Source organism: Ursus arctos, unplaced genomic scaffold, assembly GCF_023065955.2.
Source record: "Ursus arctos isolate Adak ecotype North America unplaced genomic scaffold, UrsArc2.0 scaffold_18, whole genome shotgun sequence".
Lineage (NCBI taxonomy): Eukaryota > Metazoa > Chordata > Mammalia > Carnivora > Ursidae > Ursus > Ursus arctos.
In genome coordinates, this window is record NW_026622852.1 from 57,417,223 (window position 1) to 57,432,667 (window position 15,445).

Here is a 15,445-nt window from a genome sequence, read left to right on the forward strand (position 1 = left end):
TCTGTGTGGGTGTTCTTTATGCGACCGTTATACCTTCGCCAGGGGTGTGAACACTCTCAGAATAGAACACTTGGGATACAAAGGTGGTATGACGGAGGACCACCCAGGGTTTAGCAACATAGAGACCACTGGGGACCCTAATACATGTAGCTTGGCCAGGATCATGGAGACAAAACCTGTCGGAAGCAGGCTCAAGGGAGAGTTGCAAACAGCCCATTTCTCCAGTGAGTTCTGCCGCCAGGGGCACGGGCTGGAGAGGAAGAGGTGGCGGAGAGCTGCCTCACTTTAGGAGGGGAAAAAACAACTTCATTTTCCGATGGGAACAGTAGCCCGAGCCCAGGAGAGCGTCACACCGATGGTGCAGAGATCCTGCTGCTCGGGTGTTTAGAAATTGAAGACACTGGAAACACCACCATCAGGTTTGGTCCACTCCTTCCAGCCTTTTCCCCACATGGGCTAACATTGGCTGTGATCCCTTTTTCTTCATTAGTGTTAAGTACAAGTTATTTCTGCAATTAAGGTATTTCAGGAAGAGATCGTCGCCTAGTTTCCCGATGGGAAAACAACTTCCCCAGGCCACCCCAGAAAACGAGAACCAGAGCCAGGGCTCAGCCTCATGCTCCCACCTATGTGGTGCCTCTGCTTGGCTATTGCGGGGGGGGGTCTGGGACCGGGCATAATTCAGCTTGTGTCCCTCCCTGTCTTTGAGAGGACTGTGGGCTGTCACCTGCCCCACATACTGACTGATGTCTCCCTCATGAGGAGACAAGGCTTGCTGGTGACAGGGCACAGGGCTGAAGTCCCAGTTCTTCTGGTGTGACCCCCCTTCTCTAGTGAGCCTGGCACCGAGGCACTGGGCCCAGCATTCCCCGTGGGTTGAGTCCTGATTTCTGCTGTTTCATTTCCCAGCTCAGTGACTGCAAACACAACACTTCAGCCCCTTCTGAGCCCGTGGCCACTCCTCCCAGTAGTGCAGGTGACAGCACTGACTCCAGGTGCAGAGAGGACTAGAGGGGACGAGAATTAAAGGCACCTAGATCGTACATAACGTGCAGTAATGGCAGCGGTTTTTCAATCACCAAATATTAAGGACCTTCTAGGTCCCAGGCAGTTCTAGGCAATGGCAGTGCAGCCATGGCCCCAAACTGACCAAGTCCCTGCCCAAGCCCAAGGCTGTCCAGGCAGAGCCTAGGAGCTGCTCTCCCAACAGCCACTGGGAAACCACGGGTAGTCCCAGAGTGGGCCAGGACTAGCAAAAAAGAGCCAACCAACGCAAAAGGGCAGTGCTGTTTTTATTCAACTGTCTTATTACAAAACTACCAGAACGTATATGGCAGAATTAGAAAGGTCCCGGTCCTGGCTTCCACGAGAGCAGGTAGCATCTCTCTCCCCCCGCCACAGCCCTGCGGGGACAGTCAGCTAGTGCAGGGACCCTCAGGACAAGGCAGCAGGTATGGCTCTGCACAGGAGACCTGGCTTGAGAGGGGGAGTCTGGACTTGACTAATACTGTCCACTCTGAGCACCACCCTGCAGCTTTTAAATAGCAGGACGTCCTCCTGCCCCACTACTGGGACCTCAATAGGACTGTCCAGGAACCTTCTGCCCAGCAGGCCAGGAGAATCGTGAACAGAGGTGACCACTCAGAGGGAGGTGGGCCACCTTGGAAACGGCTGGGGAACTACTTTTCCCCAACACGGGGGTGGGGGGGGGCAGCTGTCCCTGGGCTAAAGTTCCCAAGGAGACCACTGCAGCTCCCCAAGGGGAAGCAAGGCTGAAAGGACCAAAACCCGGTGGGGACACCAGACTTCCTAAGGACCTAGGGGCACAGGGAGAAGAGCCCTGGGAGGCTCAGGTGTGCTCCGAGGGGCCAGGGCCGCTGGCATGGGAGTGGGCAGGGACTGCAGCCTGCAGGGGGCCAGTGCTGGGCTCCGGGGATGCCAGCACAGGGGCCGAGAGGCCATCAGCAGAGTCTGTGTCGAGGTCCAGCCTCCAGTACGCTTCGCACAGAGGCAGGTCATTAGCTTCGCAAAGACTTGAGCTTTTCCACCACCAGAAACCCAGGGAGAGACAGGAGCAGGCAGAGACGGACGGAAGCCAGGGTGGGGCGCAGGGGGCAGGGGAAGCAAGATAGAAGCAGAGTTAAGAAAACACAGACCACACCCCAAACCTGCCTTTCCCCTCCTCTTCTCTGTGCTGGCCCCTCTCCAGGCAGCCCTGGCTATGGGGGAATGTGGGGCTGCCCTTGCTTCGGGGTCCAGTACAGCATCCTACAGGGGTGGGGCCCTTCCAGGACCAGCCACCAGCAGGCTGTGTGACCTTGGCAGGTCCCTCCCACTGACCAACCAAGTGTGTTTCCCAACTGATCGGCCACACGGCTGAGCCAGCCCGTGCCGCTGCCTCCCATCCTGGCTCCAGCCGCCCTGGAAACCAGCGTCCAGGGCTCGCTATGGTCCCTCCACAGTCACTACACTTTGCGAGGACCCCAACAGCAGAGACCCTGTCTTGTTTTTGGGTTCTCTGCCCGGACTCTGCCTGAATGGGGGACAGAACCAGGGTCTCTGGAGTTACGTGCTGCACCACTGTACCGACTGTGTGGCCAATAGGCCCAGAGGCCCCCTGAACTCAGTCTCCCTGCCTCTAGCACAGGGTCGGCAGCCTTGGCCTGCCTGGACACGGGAAGACCTTGGTGAGGAGCATGGCTCACTAGGGCTGTCGAGGGGTGACTAGAGCCCGGAGGTCCCACACCTGTCTGACCCCAGCCTCCCTCCCTCCCTTGCTCCTGCCTTCAGCGGTTTGGGCACAGAGCAGCATCCCAAGGAGAGCAGAGGGCGAGAGATGGAGAAAGAGTGAGTCATGAGCAGAGAGCGGGCGAGCGTGGACACAGGCATGCAGGGCATGGCAACCTGTGTTGGGGGCTTTCGGGGAGGGGCACACAGCCTGGCAGCCGTGACTCAACTGAGCCTTGGCCTTACACATGTAAGCCTCCCAAGGCACTAGGGACAGCGAGGAACCTCCCTGGTGAACCGGAGACTGACGGGGCAGGACGTGGGAAGCCTGGTACTCGGGCCCCTGGGTCCCCTGCAGTCTTGTCAAAATGACTTTGGGCAGGTCCCTCACCCCCACCCCCCCACCCAGTCTTCCAACGTTGAGAGGCAGGAATAAGTTGTTGTCCTTTGACCACTCAGTCCACAAGCCCAGCCCTTGGGGGCAGCAGGAAACAAACACAGGGACATGAAGGAATTCTGCAAAATCCGCGGGGCCATGAACGACGTCCCTTGCATGGTCTGAGACACAGACCCCACCTCCCACTCCAGGGACCCACTCTGGACCGTTCTATGAAGGCCTGGTGTGTATGAGGTACTCGCTGCATGTCTGCTGAGCCGATGGGTATCAGGGACCAGAGGTGGCCCCAGAACCCCTTGGAAAAGTCTAGAACCACTCCAGCTGGACAGTGGCACTGTCCCTTCCCATAGAAGCCAAGATGGCCAGGGACAGAGAGGGCTGGCATTGAGTATGAGGCAGGGAAACCAAGGCCCAGACCACAGACCATGCTGGCTGTGGGCATCTGTGGCCCCAGCATGGCCTCCATGGGGCAGAAAGAAGCAGCTGAAAAAGCCACCACAGGAAGGACATCTTTGTCTGGGAAGGACATGGGGGCACCAACTCCCTCTGAACTGAGACTTGACTTTCTGAGCTAACGGGGACAGAGGCGCAAGGCCTCCAAGTCTCCAGCCTCAGTTTCCCCCATGTAAATTACACCAGGACTCTAATTTCTCAGGACGCCTCATGCTCAGACGACTCAGGTTTCAGGATTCCAAGTGGTGCACACGGGCTGGGGTGACGGGTCCTGCCCACTGCTATATCCCTGGGGCCCCGCATGGGCCTAGCGTGTAGGCAGCGTCTGGTCTGGGAACCAGGCTGAGCTGAACAGGAACTCAGTGGTCCGAGTGCCTCAGGCCCAGCTTTCAAGGCCATCCTCTGCTCGGGTTTCTTCCTCCTTCCCACCCTCCCACCACCGTGGACCCCGACGCACACGCTGACGGTTCGGTGATGCCCCCATAGGACCGCATCCCTAGGCGAGCACTGGCGTTCTGCACACTCTGGTCATGAGCCTGGGCTGTCCAGAGAAGCTGGCCCAGGCCTGGCTGGAACGCTGAAATACGGACTAAAAAGCTAAGAGAAGCACGCAGCCAGACCGAGGCAATGGGCGGCCCCAGCAGGAATGCCGGCTCTGCCCTCCCCTCTGGGGCTTGGCCCACCCAACCCCTGAAGTTCTGTGATTTTCATCCTGCTGCCCAGGGTCTGGCAGTCGGCGTAAATTGTCCATCAATCGCTCTGACTGTGAGCTCTGCTCTGAAACCCGGGCACACATCTGTGCTGCCAAGACCAGGAAGGGTTTGTAAAAACGGGGCCTTCCGGGCTGCAGGCCGGGCCCGGGCCCCCAGGCGTGCTCTGCGCAGGGTCCAGCCCTATCGGTACCTGGACGAGTAATACTCCTCCTCCAGCTCGTACAGGTCGATGGAGATCTCGTCGCGCAGGGCGATGAGCTTCCTGTCACACTCCTCCTGAAGGGCTCGCAGCTGCTGGTTGCGCTGGTCGATGGCCTCGTTCACCGACGGGAAGTCATTGAGGATGAGGAACTGCTTGAGGTCAGACACCAGTTTCATCAGGGACTCACCGGCTCGGACCTGCAGCCATCAGAACCAGGGCAGGTGTGGGGAGGAAGCCACAGCAGCCCTCGGGCGCCTGACACTGCGTGAGCAGTGGCCTCCATTCCCTCATCTGTCAAGTGGGACTACAGCACTGACCTTGGCGGTGTCGTCGTGGAAGTGAGAGAACTGAAAGGGAGCCACGGGAGGACAGGGTCCGTGGCTCCTACCCTGACTGCAGGGCGTGCTTACAAAGCAGGCGCCACCAGCTGTCCAGTCCCCCCTCACTCTGGCTGCTGCTGCAGGGGTGCCGATCCTCGTGACACAGGTTATACTTCTCAAAGCCTCAAGCCCCACACATCAGACTACCGTTGTGTGTGATGCCTGCTTGCGCCTCCTTGGGGGCCGCAAGCAGGCCAGTTGGGCAGGACTCCTCCGGGGCTCTTCCTATGCGTGGGCACCCGTGGGCACACACCTACGGAAACACTTGGCCAATGTGCTTTTTCTGTGACATCAGAAGGGACTAAACTGCACATCTTGTTTTGTTCGGCAATTTCCTTTTGCTCTCGTAAGGAATCTCTAGGAGCTTTCTCATCAGCAAGGAAGAGCTGACCCCTTTCCTTTTTTTTTTTCCTTTATAAAGATCTCATTTATTTATTTGTCAGAAAGAGGGAGAGAGAAAGCACAAGCAGGGGGAGCGGCAGGCAGAGGGAGAAGCAGGCTCACTGATGAGCAGGGAGCCCCATGCGGGACTTGATCCCAGGACTCTGGGATCATGACCCGAGCCAAAGGCAGATGCTTAACTGACTGAGCCACCCAGGCGTCCTGGTCAAGGCCTATCCAACCACTGCACAGCACTCTCTGTGATGGATGTGGCCGACTGTCTGGCACCCCTCACACAGCTGCCAGACAGCCCTCCTCTTGAGGGGAGTCTCCTGAGAAGTGGTTTGCCCGCCCAACCCCCCACCCCCTCAAAGGTGGGACCACAAGACTCCTACAGCCCGGGCCCCGCCCTCCACCTAGTGACTCACAATGTTGGCAGCTCGAACGTGCATCTCGTAATTGTCCTGCTCGCCCTGAGTGGCCCTCGACACTTGCGTCTCATCCTCGATCTGGAGGACAGACAAAAAAAGCCGAGAATTGGCAGGTGCCCAGCCCACGGGTAACTGGCCCCCTGCAGGACACCCACCCTGTTGCCCCCTGCCTGTGTCCACTTCGCCTTCTCCGCCAGGCACTGCTGACCAGACCTTGGCCGGCATTCAGCCTCACGCGCTCCTGTCCTGTTCTAAGGAGCTCAGGGGCACTTTCATCGGGAAAGTGGATGCCTGTGGACCCTGACTGCTATGCCACCTGCAGGGAGGGCTAGGTCTCTGGGGTGTGGAGCCCTGTCCGGTACAAAATGGGGTAATGAGCTCAGACACTCAGTAAACTGAGCTGCTGAATGCATAAAAGCACAATGTGTTTCTTTTAAGCAACTGTTTACTGACCACTGCCAGGCTGCGGAGCACCATGTAAAGGGCTTAACCTCCGTTATCTTGTGGAATTCTCATTGAAGCCTGGACTGCCATCCTGGGTTTACAGGTGGGCAAAGCTGAGGCAGGGACAGTTCAGAGACTGCACCCAAGGTGTCTCTGAGAGTGAACGGAGGAGCCAGGAGTGCTGCCTGTCCTGTCCAAACTGCAGGCTACTCACGGATCCCGCCCAGCCATGTGGACAGGGCTTCCACAGGGGGCCTTGCCAGGGCATCCTAAAGTGAGGAGCTGGATTCCTGGGTTCAAATCCTGGCTCTGCCAGCTATTAGCAGAATGACCTTGGCAAATTACTGAGTTTTCCGAGCCTTAGTTCCCACCTCTGAAAACGAAGAGGACAACAGTACCTGCCCCACAGAGCTCTTGGGAAGGTTAAATGCGATAGGCCGTGATAGCTCTCACCACACGGAGTGGTACACAGTGAATGCACGCAGAATACAGGCTAGCTTTCTTCATCATGGCTCTAACAAGCCTTCCGAGGTCTACAGCAGTCTCAAGATGCACCCCCACTTGCGGCAGTGCAGCCCAGAAAGCTTGCCCAACCCAATCCAGACAGCCCCTTCTAACCACCTGGAGGGGCCTTCCTCAGCTTTTCTCCCTGACTGCACGCGGGCGCCCCTCAGGCCCCACGGTAACCACTTCACACAGCGAAGTCACCCAGTCAACAGAAGGGCCTTAGGCTGCAGGGGAAACGGAGGCATGGAGAAGTCCGGTCCCCATCCAGACCCACGCCGTTCGTTAAGTGGCGCTGGACGCAGAAGCCTGGCCATCTCACCAGGGCCCGCAACCAGATGGCTTATTTATCGGCTGACCTGTTTGTTACTCCCGAACCCCTGCTGCCCTCCCCCTCCCACCCGCAATATCTTCCCTCTGCGGACAAAGGCCTGGCCTGTGCGTTCACAGCTGGATCCTCACCACCTGGCACGGAGCACCAGGCTCCATAAAAGCAGACCCCACCCCTGCGACACCTGACCGCAGCAGGCCGGCCCCTCAGCTCCCCACTGGCTACAACCTAGACCCCTCCCCTTCCCTTGGTCTCGGAGGGGCAGGAGCCTGCCCTCCCGCCCCCACCTTGGCGGTCTTGATGATCTCGGTGAAGTTGTCCATGATGGACTTGACGTCGTCCTTGAGCCGCTTGTTGTAAGACTGCAGCAGCGTCTCCTTGCTTTGCGGCAGGGCTCTCTGCTGGGCCATTGCCGGGCCACAGGCAGCGCGGCGGCGGCACCTGGGAGACAGAGTCCGGAGTGAGCGGAACCAACCCCAGCCGCCCAACCTCCGTGACCCCAGCTCAGCAGAACCGCGATCTCGGGAGAGCCCCCTCCCGTCAAACAGACTTGTGCAACGGTCGGCACACAAGCGCACCGCGGGCTCTCGGCTCCGACCCGGCAGCGCCCGGCCCGCGCGCGTTGGCGGGAGGCCTGCGGGCCCCCACCCCCCGCCCCTCCGCCCCTCCGCCCCTCCGCCAAAGCCTCCCTTCGATTCTACCCTCGCCGCACAACCCCGGCTCCAGGCCGCGCCCCCAGAAGGCCGCCGCGCCCACGGCCTGTACTTTCTCGTCGGGGGGGGCGCTCGGCCGGGACCACCCTCCCTCCCCAAGCCGGGCGCCTCACGCCTGCGCGCTCCGTGCAGACTGGCCCAGGGCCTGCGCGCCGCCGAACGACCAAACTCGCGGCCTGGGAGCCACTTTGTAGTGGGGGGGGGGTGTAGGGGGGAATCACACCTGAGAAAAGACGGCGACCCCGCCCCGACGCCCCAACGCCCCCACCTGGTCCGCAGAGCCCGGGTCGGCCAAGCTGGGTGCCGGGGTGGGGCCGGGTGCAGACGATCGCACGCCCCTCCCCGGAAGTCCTGGCTCCCCGCCGCCGGCTTCGACTCGCCGCGGCGGCCGCGCTAAGGCACCGCCCCCGACCGGAGGCGGGCGAGAGCAGTCCTGTCCCTTTAAATTCGAAATCTCGCTCAGGCGCCAGATCTCGCGATCTCCGAGGGCGCCTACATATTACCCACAATCCCCTTTTCTTTCTCTCTCCTTCAGCTGCCCAAGATGGTGAGTGATCCTGTGGCTTGTTGTGTCGGCGCTGAGTCCGGCTTCTATCCGCTGCCATCCTCTTCAGGGCGTGGCCGTGCGGGGGTCTCTCCACCGCCTGGCGTTAGGGGACCCCAGCGGGGCCTGGCTGAGAGGTGTCAGGCCGGGTGTGATACTGGAGGCTGCGTCCGGGAGTGCGGGGAGGAGGGCCCGGGCGAGGAGCGCAGCGCCGCAATGCGGGGCTCGGAGCGCTGGGGCCGAGGGTCTGTCTCGCCCTGGGGGCTGCCCCGGGGGGCCTTGAGCGAGGGGTTCAGCGCGCTGAACGCCGGGCTCATAAGGGGCGCGCAGTTTCGGGACGGGGCCGGCTGCGGCTCGGCCCGTGCGCGGCGTCGCGGACGAACCTGGCCACCTGGCTGCCCGGGCTCGTGTAGGGGGTGCGGAGGGTATTTGGTCCTTGAGCACCAGGATCGTTGGCACGCACGCGGGCGGCCGCCGGGCTCGCTGCTGGGGCACCCGGACGTCGGCAGCCAGCGCGGCCTCGCACCGGGACGGGAGGACCTGGTCTAACCGGGTTCCTTCTCGTCCAGCCGAAAGGGAAGAAGGCGAAGGGGAAGAAGGTGGCCCCGGCTCCTGCTGTCGTGAAGAAGCAGGAGGCCAAGAAGGTGGTCAATCCCCTGTTCGAGAAAAGGCCCAAGAATTTCGGCATCGGTGAGTAAGATGGGGGGGGGGGGGGCGAGAAGGGGTCTTGATGTGACTCCCAGAGAAGAGCGGTAGCTTACCGAGCAAGCAGAGGGTCGTGTCCTGTGCCTGCAGGCAGTTTCTAGTGGGTTTGGAGTGGGAGCTGCCCGAACGGGAGTCCCATTTTCCACGCTGTAATTACTCCCTGGGCTGAGATGTGGATGATGATGGTGCGCGGGGTGTGGCCTCATCGCAGCCACCTGAGCGCCACTCTGCTTCTGCTCAGACAGGGCGACTCAGCCTGGCCCTGGAGAGTCACGGTCTCAGAGCAGAGGCCCTTGGGCCACTGTGCTGGTGGACAGCTTGACTGCTCTCCGGTTGAGGAGGGATGTATCGGGGGTCTCCCTGCGATCCCAGGTGTTTGTGTGCAGATGATGTAAAAGAATATTTGCTATCTGAGAGATAGTGATGACGCTTGAAACCACCAAGATCGCTGATGCACCTACACCCTCTGAATGGCACCAGACGCGAACCCCACGGGGGTTTGAGCCTCACTTCCGGTGTTGCCCTTAACTTCTCAGGACAGGACATCCAGCCCAAAAGGGATCTCACCCGCTTTGTCAAATGGCCCCGCTACATCCGGCTGCAGCGGCAAAGGGCTATTCTCTACAAACGTCTAAAAGTACCTCCCGCAATTAACCAGTTCACCCAGGCCTTGGACCGCCAGACAGGTGAGGTTCCGTGGCACAAAACCAGCGTCAAGAAGGGGTTTCTTGGACCGGGACGACGTTACGCTCTTTACTGTGACTACTACATCGAAGGTTTAAGGGGTGGTGGGTATTTTTGGGTAAATTGGATTATTAAAATTGAGGACATCTTGTTTCCAGAACGTAAGGTGGCCTGGCCAAAGAGGTCATGTCACATACGGGGTGGGAGATTTCTTGGACTGCTTTCAGGACAGTGAGCTAGCATTACGTCAAGTGGCACAGACCGGAGCTTAAAACACAAGCCCAAACTGATAATTCTTGCAGCTACTCAACTGCTTAAGCTGGCCCACAAGTACCGACCAGAGACAAAGCAGGAGAAGAAGCAGAGATTGTTGGCCCGGGCTGAGAAGAAAGCTGCAGGCAAAGGGGATGTCCCGACTAAGAGGCCGCCTGTCCTTCGCGCGGGTGAGTGGGCTCCTCCTCACAGAGGGTGAGTGGTGGGGCAGGCTGTTGGCAATGATGCATGAATTTCTTCACCTGGAATCACTGTGAAGAGTAAAATCGAGCTTTTTAACCCTGAGTCACAGCTGGGCCCAGAGGAGAGCTGCTTTTGTGAGCGGAGCGGGCCCTGTGGACTGCTCATACAAACTGGTTGTGTGTCCTAGGGGTTAACACTGTCACCACCTTGGTGGAGAACAAGAAGGCTCAGCTGGTAGTGATCGCACATGATGTGGATCCCATTGAGGTACGGCTTGCTTGTTTTTAAGCATTGGTTGTCGGACTTAGATTGGGTCTGTGACGTCCATGCCGGGGCGGGGAAAGCTGGTGGTTGAGTCTGGGGTGTTAGGCCAAAGTGGGGAGATAGCTTTTTATCGACAGTACTGACAGGTGATCCAACGGCTGGCTGTCATTGCGGTGATGTGGATTTCTCACTGAATTAAACTCTGAAGTGCGAGTACATGAGCTTTTTAACCCTGAGCAATGGCTATTGAGTTAGCTTTTACATTCTTGCTTTTGGTCAAAGTACACCCTAGAGCTAATGTTGTCTTCCAGCTGGTGGTTTTCCTGCCTGCCCTGTGTCGTAAGATGGGGGTTCCCTACTGCATTATCAAGGGGAAGGCCAGGCTGGGGCGTCTGGTCCACAGGAAGACCTGCACCACTGTCGCCTTCACACAGGTCAACTCGTAAGTATGCAAGGTGGCCCCCACCTCGCACCAGTCAGTAGGGCTCAGCCACCCTCCCCCAGTTGATTTAATGTCTCGGAATTTTACCCCAAAGACCAAACGTCATACCTTAAAGGAATATGTTCATCTGAATCTTTGCCGATGATGGTTATGAATTTCTTCACCTGAATAAGTCATGTGGTCATACTGTGTCTGAGGCAAAGGGCTTGTGATTGGGGTTGACGATGAAGTCATCCCTGCTTTCTGGAGAGGTAACTGAGAAGCTAATGATCCACATATCCTCCCTGCTTTTTTAGGGAAGACAAAGGAGCTCTGGCAAAGCTGGTGGAAGCCATCAGGACCAATTACAATGACAGATACGATGAGGTAAGCAGCAGCTTGACACAAAACACTCTCGGGTGCGTCGAGCCTCTCATCAGGACTGGCTGACCCGGCTCCTTCTGGGCAGTCCTCCTTGACGAAGGACTTGGAGCAGCCAAGTAGGAGACAGTCTGAGCAGGCATAGTTTGAGAGCCTTGAAGGAGGCCACGCTGACCTCTCTCTGTTGTTGCAGATCCGCCGCCACTGGGGAGGCAACGTCCTGGGGCCGAAGTCTGTGGCTCGCATCGCCAAGTTGGAAAAGGCAAAGGCTAAAGAACTGGCCACCAAACTGGGCTAAGTGGACGCTATTGAATTTTCTGTACATAAAAGTAATAAAAAGTTGTCTTTCAGCCAGTGTCAATTGGCATTTGGGGTTGAATATAATCTTGTTGCTGTCAATTTGGGATGGCGCAGGTGTTTTCAAACCCGGGGTCTATACTGGGCGCAGGGCAGGAAGTGTGTGAGACCTGCCGTGTGTGAGGTGCAGGTTGACCGGTCTGAACGAGCAGCCTCAACCACTCAGTCGTACATCTTGAACGTGCTAAGCTTGGATGTTTATGGTCAAGACCATCAATTAACTAGCACAGGCAGAAAGGCAGGCAAACAACAACAGGTGTAGAGATTTATTTATACCAGCTGTACCGGATCCCATATAAAAACAAGGCTCAGAAATCAGTGACTCCCTGATTACAGCAGCCCTTCAGCTCATCAGCTAATCTCACACGCCCGGAGTCCGACGTAGGAATTTCTTAAACCACAGGTAGGACGTAGCTGCACAGAGTCCATACCTTGGGTCAAAGAGATGAACAGTCAGGGTTTTGAAGGAGAACGAGGCGGGAGCAGCTGGAGACTGGGACTTACCAGGTGATGATGTACTGCATGTGCTCATTCCTCAGAGTGACTCGCGTTTGGCCTCCAATGGGTCCTCCAGGGACGGTGCTCTCTGCAGAGACAGTGGGCTCAGTGTCCACAATCACTGTGTCTCCCTACAGCACTTCGGCCACCTGTTTCCTTGGGGCCTTCCAGAGCTCTTGAAGAGCTGTAATTTTTGCATGGCCAAAATTCAGTGAGGTGTTTTGTTTTGACCTGTAACCAGCCATGCGTTGCCTCCTTTCCTTAGTACCTGGCAGACATCCACACTCCTCCCACACACACTAAAATGTAAGCAGTAAGAAGGAACGAAAACATCCAGGCTTAGAGGAAGGTAGAACCAGGTATTTACAAAAGCTACGTGCTCTTCTGGGGTGGGCTGGTCACAACGTACGGAAGTCCGCATCAATGAAGATGGGGTCTGCGCCCGTGAGCCTGGCCATGGCCTCCAGGTCCCGGTAATGCCAGTGGTTCCTTTCTGGATTGTTCTCCGGGACAAAGGGCTTTCTAGTTTCTGTCAGCCTCACCATTCCAACTAGGTCTACTTCTCCCAGAATCTAGAAAGAAAAATGAAATTGCTCTTCAGAGCCTGTGGTTTCTAGAGAACCCTGCTCACAAGGGAGGGAGGGTTCACGCCCCTTACCTGGCCTTTCTGCCGTGTATCAGGATTTACCTTCTTCCTGGGGACAAACCCTCTATTTACCAGGATGGTGATTCTGGAGTAACAGAAGTATGCTCTTTCAGGTGGGGAAGGGTTTTGGAATAAAGAGTATCACTGGTCGTCCCTGTGAGAATAAGGATGATGCCTGGGAAGAGTTTAAAACGGGGAGGCAGATGCAGGTGTGCCACAGGGACGGTCTTTTCTCCTGCCTGGGTCCTGATCGGCAGAACCACCAACTCTGAGGACAGATCTCCAGGGTTCCTGGGTAACAGCCCCTCACCCAGGGCAATGTCCACACTGTGGCCGCCTCCCACAGCCCGAGTTCAGACACCCATTTCCCTTTGAGCTGCAGCAGCTGCCTTGTGCACCTGCCTCCAGTATCCCCTTGGGGCTGCGGGAGACCCTCCCAGACCTAGAGCTGGGAAGTTGCTCTCGCTGATCTTGCAGTGCCCCCTTGCCAGACAGGTCATTTCCTCTCCCTGGACTGGCTTCCCATTTCCCAACTCCAGGGGTGGCCCAAGTAGTCCCCTGGGAATCCTTCCCTGGCTCCACCCCTTCCAGGCAGAGCTGGGGGTTCCTTCACTTTCTCTCGAATTCCTCTTGCTAGCCCTTCCTCATGCTGCACCACAACCATTTAACGTGTTGGCCATGAGACAATTTCTCCAGTGGTTGATTTCATTCACCTCTCCAGAAAGCTACACACACGAATGATTTAGTAAGAAGTGAAATGAATTGGCTTAACAATGTCAGAAGTAAAAATTCCAGACTCTCAAGGAATTGAACCTTTCTGGGTATCTTGGATTTCCCCAAGGTTGGCACATCCCTGCATATTCTACTCACCCCAGGTCAGTGCAGTGGAAAGGGGTGATGACGTAGGCACCAGTCTCAGGCGAGGAAGAGAGACGGCCAGCCTCCCGGGCCTCCCGGGCAGGGTCCACCATGGTCCGAGGCATCATGTACAGCTCCTTGGAGTGGTCAAAGTGCCCCCTGACCTTCACTGGCCTGTACTCCAGATTCTTCAGTTCCATTGGGCTACATGGAGTGGGGAGAAGTGAGGCGGAGGCCAAGTAAGGTTTGGCAGGAAGCTCAAACCCTTCGGGGCTGCACATCACAAATACGGCACACACGTTTGCTCCCCTGAACGGAAAGATTCGTTGAGCCTATCTGTCCCTCCAAGACACTGCCTCAAAATGAGGGGTAGAGGCAGAAGAATGGTTTAGGGCACTTTTTCAAGATAATGCTCTCATGTCAAGACACGGCATGAGAGCGCACTCTGCCCTCACCCCCCAGGTAACAATTACTGCTACAAGGGGCCCATCAGCACTGTGGAGGATCCCTCAGGAACAATGCATCTGAAAAAAGTTAAACTCTAGATCAAAGTATTTTTTCAAGTATGTCAGGCAGCTTCCCAAGGGTGGTCAGGAAGCCAGCAGGACAACTCATTTTGAGGGCTCCCGTCTGAGGGTCAGAACTACAAGCAGAAGCCAGGCCCCGCTGCTGACCCCAAGTGAGACCAGTCCCAGGCAGGGAGCCACACACTCACTCTGCTGGCAGGGGGATGGGCTCGGCTGCAACTCTAGACTCCAGCTCAGCGATCAGCTTCAGCTTCCACTTTCGACGTTGGACCTATGGAAACAGCACGAACCCGAGCGGATGGCAACAAGGTCAAAAGCTGAGCCACCAGAGCTAGAGGCCAGTCTTTACCTGCCATGTCCCCAGGCTAAAGGCAGTCACAGGAATAAGAAGCAGGAACCACTGGAGGAAGGAGTCGTCTTGCGCTTTTGCGGCAGGTGCCTCAGCTGCAGAACTGCCACACCTGCTTGGCTCCCAGGCCAACCCTAGGAAGTTTACGACACGGGCATGGGGTCAGAAGCCCTCGACAGATGGAAGTGGAGCAGCCGGAGAATGAACAGACCACAGCCTGTGGCCAGCAGCCAACTAGGGGCACCTGTGTCCAGGCCAGCTTCTAAACCGGGATCTGCACGTGGCACAGTCCGTGGATGTTTACTGACTGAATACACACGATCTAGGGCTTAGTCCTGGCTCTGCCACCAACCGTCACCCTGGGTAACCACCTCATGCCTTTCACACAAGACTCTGCGATATATTCCCCTGCACTAAGATGCACCCAGGCAGAGCTAGAACCGGGATCAACTCGCGACAGGCTCGAAGAGCTCTTCCCACAGCTTGTTCTTACTGCTTATAAATTTAAAGACGGAACAACGTACACAAAAATATATTTTAGCTGTCGGAGTGTGAGCCTCATCAAATCAGAGCATTACGGGCCTTGTGGACGGCAAAAGAGCAGGCCTGGAGCGGGCTCACAAAGCACCCTTCCTTCTCGCACAGCGTTCCACTCCGCTGTACGTGCATCCGCCACCTGCCAGCCGTGGGTCCCAGACACCTGGCTTTCAATCTTGGGCCGGCCCCTCCTCAGGCCGGTCAGGCGCTGGGAAGTGAGCAGTTCTGTGCAAAGCGGGGTGGCGGGAGCGGGAGCCGCTCTTCCCGGGCGCCCAGGGCACACGCGAGGGAGTCCTCACCTGCGCGCAGGGGGACCGCAAGGACGCTCCTCCTGACCGCGCGGGGAGGGGCCTGTGGAGACCAGGGCAACGGCTGAGCTCGCCCAAGCCGGGGCGCGGGCCCCCCAGCCCACCCGACACGTCCCCGCGCCGCGCTCACCACCCCCGGCCCCGCCGCCCGCAGCCCCAGCCACCGCACGACCGCCGCCATCGCCCGCCAGCACTTCCGGGCTTGGAGGCATCTGCTTCCGGGGCACCGCCGAG

At 57.8% G+C, this 15,445-nt stretch overlaps 3 protein-coding genes and 4 non-coding genes across 10 annotated transcripts; 5 read left to right on the top strand and 2 right to left on the bottom strand.

The window, feature by feature from the left end:
- Positions 1–1,275: 1,275 nt before the first annotated feature.
- MED22 (mediator complex subunit 22) lies at positions 1,276–8,084 on the bottom strand. Of its 3 annotated transcripts, none has more exons than XM_026514276.4 (5): positions 7,945–8,084; positions 7,251–7,404; positions 5,682–5,762; positions 4,481–4,689; positions 1,276–2,039 (listed from the first exon to the last, which is right to left on the bottom strand). In XM_026514276.4, exons 2-5 carry the CDS (start codon positions 7,371–7,373, stop codon positions 1,850–1,852), a joined length of 603 nt encoding a protein of 200 aa, XP_026370061.1. In that variant the 5' UTR covers positions 7,374–7,404; positions 7,945–8,084; the 3' UTR covers positions 1,276–1,849. The 3 variants fall into 3 exon arrangements, with proteins under 3 accessions (XP_026370061.1, XP_026370060.2, XP_057169799.1); XM_026514275.4 differs by having other exon boundaries at positions 7,900–8,061; XM_057313816.1 differs by lacking the exon at positions 5,682–5,762 and having other exon boundaries at positions 7,945–8,074.
- Positions 8,085–8,122: 38 nt separating this feature from the next.
- RPL7A (ribosomal protein L7a) lies at positions 8,123–11,481 on the top strand. Its single transcript, XM_026514278.4, has 8 exons — positions 8,123–8,223; positions 8,790–8,910; positions 9,462–9,611; positions 9,912–10,052; positions 10,253–10,332; positions 10,641–10,771; positions 11,068–11,137; positions 11,325–11,481. Exons 1-8 carry the CDS (start codon positions 8,221–8,223, stop codon positions 11,427–11,429), a joined length of 801 nt encoding a protein of 266 aa, XP_026370063.1. The 5' UTR covers positions 8,123–8,220; the 3' UTR covers positions 11,430–11,481.
- LOC113266642 (small nucleolar RNA SNORD24) lies at positions 9,307–9,381 on the top strand. Its single transcript, XR_003320447.1, has one exon. It is a non-coding gene; the product is annotated as a small nucleolar RNA SNORD24 (small nucleolar RNA).
- On the top strand, positions 10,099–10,172 carry LOC113266639 (small nucleolar RNA SNORD36). The gene has a single exon (XR_003320444.1). It is a non-coding gene; the product is annotated as a small nucleolar RNA SNORD36 (small nucleolar RNA).
- On the top strand, positions 10,498–10,570 carry LOC113266640 (small nucleolar RNA SNORD36). The gene has a single exon (XR_003320445.1). It is a non-coding gene; the product is annotated as a small nucleolar RNA SNORD36 (small nucleolar RNA).
- Positions 10,907–10,973, top strand: LOC113266641 (small nucleolar RNA SNORD36). The gene has a single exon (XR_003320446.1). It is a non-coding gene; the product is annotated as a small nucleolar RNA SNORD36 (small nucleolar RNA).
- Positions 11,482–11,739: 258 nt separating the features above from the next.
- LOC113266563 (surfeit locus protein 1) lies at positions 11,740–15,412 on the bottom strand. 2 transcript variants are annotated; one of them, XM_026514277.4, is made up of 9 exons: positions 15,342–15,412; positions 15,203–15,254; positions 14,367–14,500; positions 14,206–14,288; positions 13,503–13,694; positions 12,645–12,717; positions 12,396–12,558; positions 11,993–12,074; positions 11,740–11,919 (listed from the first exon to the last, which is right to left on the bottom strand). In XM_026514277.4, exons 1-9 carry the CDS (start codon positions 15,390–15,392, stop codon positions 11,850–11,852), a joined length of 900 nt encoding a protein of 299 aa, XP_026370062.1. In that variant the 5' UTR covers positions 15,393–15,412; the 3' UTR covers positions 11,740–11,849. The 2 variants fall into 2 exon arrangements, with proteins under 2 accessions (XP_026370062.1, XP_057169798.1); XM_057313815.1 differs by lacking the exon at positions 11,740–11,919 and having other exon boundaries at positions 12,354–12,558.
- Between the last annotated feature and the right edge of the window lie 33 nt (positions 15,413–15,445).

What these genes read in the sequence shown, in the direction of transcription:
- MED22 (XM_026514276.4), bottom strand. Translation starts at nt 7,373, where the DNA reads ATGGCCCAGCAGAGAGCCCTGCCGCAAAGCAAGGAGACGCTGCTGCAG. An exon ending in AGATCATCAAGACCGCCAAG is followed by an intron (nt 5,763 to 7,250) that starts GTGGGGGCGGGA and finishes TCTGTCCTCCAG; the next exon opens with ATCGAGGATGAGACGCAAGT. An exon ending in GAGGAGTATTACTCGTCCAG is followed by an intron (nt 2,040 to 4,480) that starts GTACCGATAGGG and finishes GTGGTGGAAAAG; the next exon opens with CTCAAGTCTTTGCGAAGCTA.
- RPL7A (XM_026514278.4), top strand. An exon ending in GCCCAAGAATTTCGGCATCG is followed by an intron (nt 8,911 to 9,461) that starts GTGAGTAAGATG and finishes TTAACTTCTCAG; the next exon opens with GACAGGACATCCAGCCCAAA. An exon ending in ACAATGACAGATACGATGAG is followed by an intron (nt 11,138 to 11,324) that starts GTAAGCAGCAGC and finishes CTGTTGTTGCAG; the next exon opens with ATCCGCCGCCACTGGGGAGG.
- LOC113266563 (XM_026514277.4), bottom strand. Translation starts at nt 15,392, where the DNA reads ATGGCGGCGGTCGTGCGGTGGCTGGGGCTGCGGGCGGCGGGGCCGGGG. An exon ending in TGCGGTCCCCCTGCGCGCAG is followed by an intron (nt 14,501 to 15,202) that starts GTGAGGACTCCC and finishes TAAACTTCCTAG; the next exon opens with GGTTGGCCTGGGAGCCAAGC. An exon ending in ATACACGGCAGAAAGGCCAG is followed by an intron (nt 12,559 to 12,644) that starts GTAAGGGGCGTG and finishes TTTTCTTTCTAG; the next exon opens with ATTCTGGGAGAAGTAGACCT.